Source organism: Aegilops tauschii, chromosome 7 (assembly GCF_002575655.3).
Source record: "Aegilops tauschii subsp. strangulata cultivar AL8/78 chromosome 7, Aet v6.0, whole genome shotgun sequence".
NCBI classification, from domain to species: Eukaryota; Viridiplantae; Streptophyta; class Magnoliopsida; order Poales; family Poaceae; genus Aegilops; species Aegilops tauschii.
In genome coordinates, this window is record NC_053041.3 from 546088859 (window position 1) to 546099808 (window position 10950).

The 10950-nt window shown below is 50.0% G+C and overlaps 1 protein-coding gene across 1 annotated transcript; it reads left to right on the top strand.

Annotated features, from left to right (window-relative positions):
* The first annotated feature begins 5440 nt into the window (after positions 1-5440).
* On the top strand, positions 5441-5803 carry LOC141027369 (uncharacterized). Its single transcript, XM_073504375.1, has one exon. The coding sequence runs from the start codon at positions 5441-5443 to the stop codon at positions 5801-5803; it is 363 nt and encodes a 120-aa protein (XP_073360476.1).
* The last annotated feature ends 5147 nt before the right edge of the window (positions 5804-10950 follow it).

The window sequence follows — 10950 nt, forward strand, 5'->3', positions numbered from 1 at the left end:
GATTCATCTATTCAACCAACACAAAGAACTTCAAAGAGTGCCCCAAAGTTTCTGTCGGAGAGTCAAGACGAAAACGTGTGCCAACCCCTATGCATAGATTCCCAAGGTCACGGAACACGCAAGTTGATCACCAAAATGTACATCAAGTGAACCAATAGAATACCCCATTGTCACCACAGGTATCCCACGCAAGACATACATCAAGTGTTCTCAAATCCTTAAAGACTCAATCCGATAAGATAACTTCAAAGGGAAAACTCAATTCATCACAAGGAGATAGAGGGGGAGAAACATCATAAGATCCAACTATAGTAGCAAAGCTCACGTTACATCAAGATCGTGCCACATCAGAACACGAGAGAGAGAGAGAGAGAGATCAAACACATAGCTACTGGTACATACCCTCAGCCCCGAGGGTGAACTACCCCCTCCTCGTCATGGAGAGCGTCGGGATGATGAAGATGGCCACCGGTGATGATTCCCCCCCTCCGGCAGGGTGCCGGAACAGGGTCCCGATTGGTTTTTGGTGGCTACAGAGGGTTGCGGCGGCGGAACTCCCGATCTAGGTTTCTTTTCGGGGGTTTCTGTATTTATAGGAATTTTTGGCGTCGGTCTCACGTCAGGGGGGTCTCCGAGTCATCCACGAGGCAAGGGGCGCGCCCAGGGGGGTAGGGCGCGCCCTCCACCCTCGTGGATGGCTCGAGACTCTTCTGGCCCAACTCTTTTACTCTGGGGGCTTCTTTTGATCCATAAAAAATATCAAAAATTGGCACGTCAATTAGACTCCGTTTGGTATCTTTTTCTGTAAAACTCAAAAACAAGGAAAAAAAACAGAAACTGGCACTGGACTCTAGGTTAATAAGTTAGTCCCAAAAATCATATAAAATAGCATATAAATGCATATAAAACATCCTAGATGGATAATATAATATCATGGAAGAATCATAAATTATAGATACGTTGGAGACGTATCACTTATGTCACTAGAATTGCGATCAAAACATTCGTTTTGCCATATGCTCGTACCTAACTTGACCAGGTACTTAGGGCATCTCCAAGGCAGACATGTAAACCTCCCGCAACCGTTCGCGCTGTCCAGACCGCGGAAGCCATCCAACGCAGTCCTGTATCGGTCCGCGGGGCGGTCCGTGCGTGATTTCTCCCGCAAAACAAAGACAAATGTAGGGGAGGTTTGCAGGAGTCTGGAGACACAAAACGTACGAATCACCGCATGCCCACCCGAAACCCTTTCTGGACCCCGCGATTCCATCCTCCCCATTTTCTCTCTTTCCTTTTTTCTCTCTTGTCGTCGCAGCCGCTCCACCACCCCAGCCACCACGCCACACCCCTATCAGAAAACTGCGTCTCCGTCACCTCTGGCGATCCAGCAGGGCTCCCCGCCGCTTCTCCTCCGTCTCCGTTCAACCCCCTATCCTCCGACCCCCCCGCCAGGTACCATGCTCTACCATGCCCGACAACTGTTCGATGAATCACCGAAGCTGGAAGCAGTTGTCCCTTCTTGTTTGTAGCAATGGATTCTGATTTGAAGTACCTATATGAGTAGTATGTTGAGTCCTCTGACGGCTCGTCGGACGAGGAGGAGTACTCCAATGAGCGGTGATGTAGGGGAACATAGTATTTCAAAAAAAAATCCTACGATCACGCAAGATTTATCTAGGAGAAGCATAGCAACGAGCGGGGAGAGTGTGTCCATACCCTCGTAGACTGAAAGCGGAAGCGTTAAGTAACGTGGTTGATGTAGTCGAACGTCTTTGTGATCCAACCGATCAAGTACCGAACGCACGGTACCTCCACGATCTGCACACGTTCAGCTCGGTGACGTCCCTCAAACTCTTGATCCAGTTGAGGCCGAGGGAGAGTTCCGTCAGCATGACGGCGTGGTGACGGTGATGATGAAGTTACCGACGCAGGGCTTCGCCTAAGCACTACGACGATATGACCGAGGTGTGTAACTGTGGAGGGGGCACCACACATGGCTAAAAGATCAACTTGCGTGTCTATAAAGGAGGGGAGGGAAGAGGTGGCCGGCCCTAGGGGGCGCGCCAGGTGTGGGGAATCCTACTAGGACTCCCAAGTCCAAGTAGGATTCCCCTCCTCTTTCCTATTCCTAGTAGGAGAAGGAAGGGAAGGGAGAAGGGGGGAGAAGGAAAGAGGGGGGCACTGCCCCCTCCTAGTCCAATACGGACCAGCCCATGGGGGGGGGGCGGCCACCCCTTTGAGGCCCTCCTCTCCTTTCCACTAAAGCCCATTAAGGCCCATTACTTCCCCGGCGAATTCCTGTAACTCTCCGGTACTCCGAAAAATACCCGAATCACTCGGAACCATTCCGATGTCCGAATATAGCCTTTCAATATATCGATCTTTACCTCTCGACCATTTCGAGACTCCTTGTCATGTCCGTGATCTCATCCGGGACTCCGAACAACCTTCGGTACATCAAATCACATAACTCATAATACAAATCGTCATCGAACATTAAGCATGCGGACCCTACGGGTTCGAGAACTATGTAGACATGACCGAGACACCTCTCCGGTCAATAACCAATAGCGGAACATGGATGGTCATATTGGCTCCCACATATTCTACGAAGATCTTTATCGGTCAAACCGCATAACAACATACATTGTTCCCTTTGACATTGGTATGTTACTTGCCCGAGATTCGATCGTCGGTATCATCATACCTAGTTCAATCTCGTTACCGGCAAGTCTCTTTACTCGTTCTGTAATGCATCATCCCGTAACTAACTCATTAGTCACATTGCTTGCAAGGCTTATAGTGATGTGCATTATCGAGAGGGCCCAGAGATACCTCTCCGACAATCGGAGTGACAAATCCTAATCTCGATCTATGCCAACCCAACAAACACCTTCGGAGACACCTGTAGAGCATCTTTATAGTCACCCAGTTACGTTGTGACGTTTGATAGCACACAAGGTGTTCCTCCGGTATTCGGGAGTTGCATAATCTCATAGTCAGAGGAACATGTATAAGTCATGAAGAAAGCAATAGCAATAAAACTCAACGATCATAATGCTAAGCTAACGGATGGGTCTTGTCCATCACATCATTCTCTAATGATGTGATCCCGTTCATCAAATGACAACACATGTCTATGGTCAGGAAACATAACCATCTTTGATTAACGAGCTAGTCAAGTACTCCCTCCGTCCGGGTTTATAGGCCTCTCAGCATCACAAGCATGTCCCCTTTTATAAGGCCCCACTTTGGAAAGGTGCATGCATGCAACCATTTCATTGGTTGCATTGAAAGCCATTGTTGTTGGTGTCATGGCTGGAAAATTAATACCCTTCATGTGTGCTTTTTCATTGGCTGCATGCATGTGAGAGAGTGCATTGGGAGTGGAATAGAAGAATTAATGTGAGAAAATTACTATGTGTCTTGGTCTAAGAGAAGTTTTCTTTAGGCCTAATAAACCCGGACGGAGGGAGTAGAGGCATACTAGGGACACTCTGTTTTGTCTATGTATTCAAACATGTACTAAGTTTCTGGTTAATACAATTCTAGCATGAATAATAAAAATTTATCATGATATAAGGAAATATAAATAACAACTTCATTATTGCCTCTAGGGCATATTTCCTTCAGTCTCCCACTTGCACTAGAGTCAATAATCTAGTTCACATCGCCATGTGATTTAACACCAATAGTTCACATCACCATGTGATTAGTTCACATCGCCATGTGACTAATACCCAAAGGGTTTTACTAGAGTCAATAATCTAGTTCACATCGCTATGTGATTAACACCCAAAGAGTACTAAGGTGTGATCATGTTTTGCTTGTGAGAGAAGCTTAGTCAATGGGTCTGTCACATTCAGAGCCATATGTATTTTGCAAATTTTCTATGTCTACAATGCTCTGCATGGAGCTACTCTTGCTAATTGCTCCCACTTTCAATATGTATCCAGATTGAGACGCAGAGCCATCTGGATCGGTGTAAAAGCTTGCATCGGCGTAACTCTTTACGACGAACTCTTTATCACCTCCACAACCGAGAAATATCTCCTTAGTATTCTAAGGATAATTTTGACCGCTGTCAAGTGATCCACTCCTAGATCAATATCGTACCCCCTTGCCAAACTCATGGCAAGGTACACAAAAGGTTTGGTACACAGCATAGCATACTTTATAGAACCTATAGCTGAGGCATAGGGAATGCCTTCTATTTTCTGCCGTGGTCGTGTTTTGAGTCTTACTCAACTTTACACCTTGCAATACAGGCAAGAACTCCTTCTTTGACTGTTCCATTTTGAACTACTTCAAGAATCTTTTCAAGGTATGTACTCATTGAAAAAACTTATCAAGCGTCTTGATCTATCTCTATAGATCTTGATGCCCAATATGTAAGCAGCTTCACTAAGGTCTTTCTTTGAAAAACTCCTTTATGCTTTCCAGAAAATTCTACATCATTTCCGATCAACAATATGTCATTCACATATACTTATCAGAAAGGTTGTAGTGCTCCCACTCACTTTCTTGTAAATACATGCTTCACCGCAAGTCTGTATAAAACTATATGCTTTGATCAACTTATCAAAGCGTATATTCCAACTCCGAGATGCTTGCACCAGTCCATAGATGGATCGCTGGAGTTTGCACACTTTGCTAGCACCTTTAGGATTAACAAAACCTTCTTGTTGCATCATATACAACTCTTCTTTAAGAAATCCATTAAGGAATGTAGTTTTGACATCCATTTGCCAGATTTCATAAAATGTGGCAATTGCTAACATGATTCGGACAGATTTAAGCATCGCTACGAGGGAGAAAATCTTATCATAGTCAACACCTTGAACTTGTTGAAAACCTTTTTGCGACAATTCGAGCTTTGTAGATAGTAACACTACTATCAGCGTCTGTCTTTCTCTTAAATATCCATTTATTCTCAATGGCTCGCCGATCATCGGGCAAGTCAATCAAAGTCCATACTTTGTTCTTATACATGGATCCCATCTCAGATTTCATGGCCTCAAGCCATTTCGCGGAATCTGGGCTCATCATCGCTTCCTCATAGTTCGTAGGTTTGTCATGGTCAAGTAACATGACCTCCAGAAAAGGATTACTGTACCACTCTGGTGCGAAACATAACCATCATTGATTAACGAGCTAGTCAAGTAGAGGCATACTAGGGACACTCTGTTTTGTCTATGTATTCACACATGTACTAACTTTCCGGTTAATACAATTCTAGCGTGAATAATAAACATTTATCATGATATAAGGAAATATAAATAACAACTTAATTATTGCATCTAGGGCATATTTCCTTCAGATGATGCAAGCAGTCCTTGAAGACGCGAAGCGTGCAGAGGAGCATGTTCTCAATTTCAAGGGCTCGATCAAGGGTCATTGAGTGCTCAATCACAACAGGGTGTGCGGGCATTTGACACTGATGGCCGACTACATTGCCCCCGATGCACTATTCGCTGACCATTTTCGCCAGCATTTTCGGTTGCGCAAGACTGTCTTCGATCATTTGTACCATGGCGTCCGGTCCTACGATGACTACTTCATCCTGAAGAAGGACACTGTGGGAACGATTGGCTTCTTTGGTTACCAGAAGTGCACGGCTGCACTCCGGATGCTTGCATATGGCACAACCGCTGATTCGTGGGATGAGTACCTACAGATGTCCTATAGCACACATGGAGATGCCATGGTCAGGTTTGCAACTGTCGTGGTCGAGGTGTTCGGACCTCGGTACCTGAGAGAACCAACTATGGCAGACACCGAGAGGCTCCTGGCAATCTCATAAACACGAGGGTGGCCAGGTTTGCTTGGATCTCTTGACTGCACGCATTGGAAATGGAAAAATTGTCCGAAGGCTTTACAAGGGCAATATCAGGGTCATGTTAAGAAGCCCACCATCATTCTTGAAGCAGTTGCATCACATGATCTTTGGAGTTGGTACGCTCTCTTTGGCATGCCCGGGTCTCACAATGACATCAATGTGCTGCAACGATCGCCGTTGTTTGCGAGGCTGACTGAAGGAAAAGCTCCTCCTTGCCACTATGCTGTCAATGGACATGAGTACAACATAGGCTACTATCTGGTTGACGGTATCTATCCTCCATGGGCTACCTTTGTCAGCATCATCTCAAACCCAGTTGGCCAGAAAAAAGGCTCACTTTACCGAAAAACAAGAAGCAGTTAGGAAGGTATCGAGAGGGCATTTGGAGTTCTTCACGCCCGTTTTGTAGTTGTTCATGGACCTGTAAAACAATGGGATACGGAGACCTTGTGGGAGGTGATGACATGTTGTGTAATCATTCATAACATGATCGTCGAGGATGGGGGTGACGATGATGCCGCAACTCTGGAATTTGAGAATATGGGTGATCCTATCCAACTTTCTGACCAGAATCCGGCCACATTTGAGGATTTTATTCAAATGCGTCAACAAATTCGCATCGATCAACTCATGCAAGGAAGATCTGATTGTGCATCAGTGGGCTGTGAAAGGGAACAACAATGTTGAGATATAAAATATTCGAACCTTCTTAAATTTTAACTAGTGTTGTATACAGCTATTTGAACTTCTGTATCCTTTGCATACGGCTACTTGATCGTGCAGACTAGAAAAACAAATCCAATGGCCGGAAGTATATGACTATGGTTGGATGTCGACCTTCCGTATCTGTGTCCGCGGACTAGTCCCTTTAGACGACGCGAAACATTTTTTATGGGTTGCCTTTGGAGATGCCGTTATCATTTTCGTTCGAATTAGGTCCAGGTCGGCAGGTCGGCAGCGCGCGTATGGTCCCGAGCTGCATCTGTAGCAGTAGGTAGTAGTGCGCAAGTGTGCAAAAGGTATGTCCCGTTTTGCATGGCCACCGGGGTGTGACAGGAATCATGTGTGTGGCTTTGTGACCATGCAAAAAAAAATGTGTGTGGCTTTGTGGTACAAGTACAGTCAGCGATGCTCTCTGTACGTTCGTTTTGTTTACTACCACTACTCATATTGCTCAACCATCATATGATGTCTTCCCACAGCTATTAATAATCCAATCGGATGAACCTCCCGTTTGCAATGCTTAGAGCACCTCCACCCGCGCCCCCAACAAGCCCCTTTTGGGCGATTTTTTCGCGCCGGCGCTCAAAAATTGGCCCAGTCGCGTCCCTAGGCGCCTGTTTTTCGTCGGTTTGGGCCAAAACTGGCGCCGGCGGACTCAGACCAAACCCGGCGTGCCGGGGGCGCCCGGGGACTCTGGGGCAAGCGATTTTGGCACGGAAAAACTGCGGGGCCGCCGAGTCAACGACACTCGCCTCGTCATCCTCACAATGCCTAGGTTTCCCGCGGGGAATCAATGCCAAGGCTACCGTCGGTCAGCCTTCCATTGATTCCTCAGGGGCGGCGCGGCGACGCCCCACCTCCCGCCACGCGTACACACGACGCCCACCCCTCGGCCGCTATAAAGTAACGCCTCTCCCCTCGCCTGTGGCCACACACCGCCCACAGCCGCCAAGCTCTGCCCCTGTCTCCCCGTGCGCAGCCACCGCTAACGTTCCTCCCCTCTCTCCCCGTGCCCAGCCGCGACGATGGGCAAGCGTTTCCCCGGCGATGGGGCGGCAGCCAATGGCTTCAGCCGCCGCTCTTTGCACGAGTGGGAAGCCCACTTGCTGTTCGAGGCGAACATCCCGGCGCCTCCCGACATGAGCGTGCCGGGGAAGTGGAAGCTCAGCGTCGGTGGCGTCCCCATCCCCCCGCTGCCCGACGCCACCGCACGCCCCGACTACTTCGCCGACGAGGTCGACCGCGTGCGGGCGTCACTGACGGAGAAGCAGCGGGCCCTCCCGCAGTACGCCGCCGGTAACCACGAGGCGTGCGCGGTGTACTTCCAGCACCGGCAGGCGCAGCGGCTGGCCTCCACTTACAATGCGTCGGTGGTGGGGGGGACCAAGAACAGCGAGGGCCGCCGCCTGTGGTGGGGCGCCCCCGGCCGCACGCTCCACGCCGTTCTCCGGCACCTCGAGGGCGGCAACGACCCGCCGTTGACGTATCCTACTGCCCCGATCCGGAGCGGCGGCTATCGGTGTCAAAACCGGCGGAGCTCGGGTAGGGGGTCCCGAACTGTGCGTCTAAGGCGGATGGTAACAGGAGGCGGGGGACACGATGTTTACCCAGGTTCGGGCCCTCTCGATGGAGGTAATACCCTATTTGCTGCTTGATTGATCTTGATGATATGAGTATTACAAGAGTTGATCTACCACGAGATCATAGAGGCTAAACCCTAGAAGCTAGCCTATGGTATGATTGTTGTTGTCCTACGGACTAAACCCTCCGGTTTATATAGACACCGGAGGGGGCTAGGGTTACACAGAGTCGGTTACAAGGGAGGATATCTACATATCCGTATCGCCAAGCTTTCCTTCCACACCAAGGAGAGTCCCATCCGGACACGGGACGAAGTCTTGAGTCTTGTATCTTCATGGTCGAACAGTCCGACAGAAGGATATAGTCCGGCTGTCCGAGGACCCCCTAATCCCGGACTCCCTCAGTAGCCCCTGAACCAGGCTTCAATGACGATGAGTCTGGCGCGCAGATTATCTGCGGCATTGCAAGGCGGGTTCCTCCTCCGAATACTCCATAGAAGATTTTGAACACAAAGATAGTTCCGGCTCTGCAAAACAAATTCCGCATACCATCGTAGAGAGAATAATATTTCCACAAATCTAATCTGCTGACGCATTTTGCAGCATGACATCACACCATGGCCCGGTCATTATTCGAACCGTTTTTCACAACCAGCCGCTGCACATATTGCGAGGCGGTTTTCTTGGCACGTCTTGTCGAAGCAGAGATCGTGTCCCCTTATCACGGGATTCCCATCAATACAGGTGTGGGTAACCCAACCGCGCCATCAATTACGGCGCTTGGGGAATAAGCGGTTTTACCAGGCAAGTGGGGAGGCGCAGAATCCCTGCTGCCTTTATAAGGGGGTAAGGACTCCCTTTCGCACCCACGCTTTCTACTTCCCGATTCATTCCCCTCCGCCCAAGCTCCAGCGCCCAGGCGTTCATCTTCTCTGCCCACAAAAGGCCTTCCGAAGATGTCCGGATCCGGAGCAGGAGGCAAATGGATGGCCTCTACCTCCGAGAGAAGGATATCAAAAATCTTCGGGAGGCCGGGTACCTGGCCAAGAAAATTAGCCACCGACTCCCGACGGCGGGACAGATCGTCCCTACTCTGGAACCCCATGAGAGGGTTGTATTCCTCCCTCACTTTGTCTGCGGGCTGGGGTTTCCCCTCCACCCGTTCGTTCGCGGCATCATGTATTACTATGGGATCGATCTTCACGATCTGTCCCCTAATTCTTTTCTCAACATCTCGACATTCATTGTCGTGTGCGAGGCTTTTCTCCGCATCTCGCCGCACTTTGGTTTATGGCTGAAGATTTTTAACGTGAAGCCCAAGGTGGTGGGCGGCGAGCACGCCGAGTGCGGGGGCGCTATGGTGAGCAAGATGCCCAACGTCATATGGCCAACAGGAACCTTTAATGATTCTGTCAAGGAGTGGCAATAGCAGTGGTTTAATATCACTAAGCCGCGCGGCACAGAATGGGCCGCCTCCCCCGAGTTTCGATCCGGTGCCCCCCTGCGGCTTACATCCTGGGTCAAGAAAGGCCTGGACTGGTCCTCGTCCGACGAATTGTCGGTGCTCCAGACGCGCGTTAAAGATATGGGAGACAAGAACATTGAACTTGTCAATGTGGTCCAGGTGATGCTAATTCGCCAGATCCTGCCTTGTTAGCACCGGACTTGCAATCTATGGGAATTCGATCCGGCCAGGCACCAAACCTTGCGAGTGCTTTTCGGCTCTTCGCACAAGGACATCTGGAAGGTGCTTTTCAAGTCCAGCAAATCATGGCCGGACTCCGCCGAGGACCGCGGGTACCAACTGTCCCGCCCTGCAAGTTCAGTAAGTCATCAAACTTTTTACCCGCGTAACCCAAAGGAAGCGCTTAGCGTGTTTTATATAACTCTCCCAGGGCTGGACGAAGAAGGCGGAGCGGATCCATTGTCCGGCCCCGCTGCCCAAAGAACCGGCCGTCCCACTTCTGACGAAGATGCTGGTCCCGGTGCCTTACAAGGTGCCGAAGAAGACGGCCGGGAAGGAGGCCAAAAAGACCCGGGGCGGCCTTCGTCGCCGCGGCACTTCGGACACAATATCTGAAGGCTCTGATGCCCATTCCGCCTCCGAAGAGGACAAGGAGGAGGAGGAAGATGAATCCCCTGCGGGGGGAAGAAAGAAGAGGATGGCCTCAGTACACTTGGAGGCCGAGCTGCCCAAAAGGGGAAAGGCTCCTCTTCCGGAGGAGTCCGCTGCCGCCGCCGACAGCGGCCCGGCATGGGATCCCAGGGCCCAGCCCCTGGTGAACTCGTAAGTATATAAAATCCGAGTATGTTTTAGGCGTCCAGACTCATCATGGCATAGTATTTTAACCTAAGCCATATTTTTTTGTAGTCCGGCGAGGTCCCGTACCAAACAATCCTCATTAGAGGATTCGCTGAGCTCAGATGCTATGGAGAGCGGGACGCCTCCAAAGGCCCCTTCCTCCAAACAGGTGCATAACACCGATACTTCGTCCCAGAAGGACCCCGGCCAAGGAGGGGAGAAAAAGACCGTGAAGGCACCACCTGGAGGTCAAACCTCAGGGGCCGGACACATGGGGGAAAAGATTCCCATGGGAGCTGACGGCGGGGGCCATCCTGAGTTTGGCTCCCAGCTGGATGCGATTCCGGAGATCTATACGGCTCCAGAATCAAGCAGGCAGCCTCCCTCGGCTGGAGGGGGCGTGCCTGTTCCATCAGCAACCTCTGTCCAACCAGAGGTGTCGGATGCTTTGTTGGTGGCGCTGAAGAGCGCCTCCATCGTTGATGAACACTGTGCCCTTATGGGCG

Coding starts and splice junctions, on each gene's coding strand:
- LOC141027369 (XM_073504375.1), top strand. CDS start 5,441: ATGGCCGACTACATTGCCCCCGATGCACTATTCGCTGACCATTTTCGC.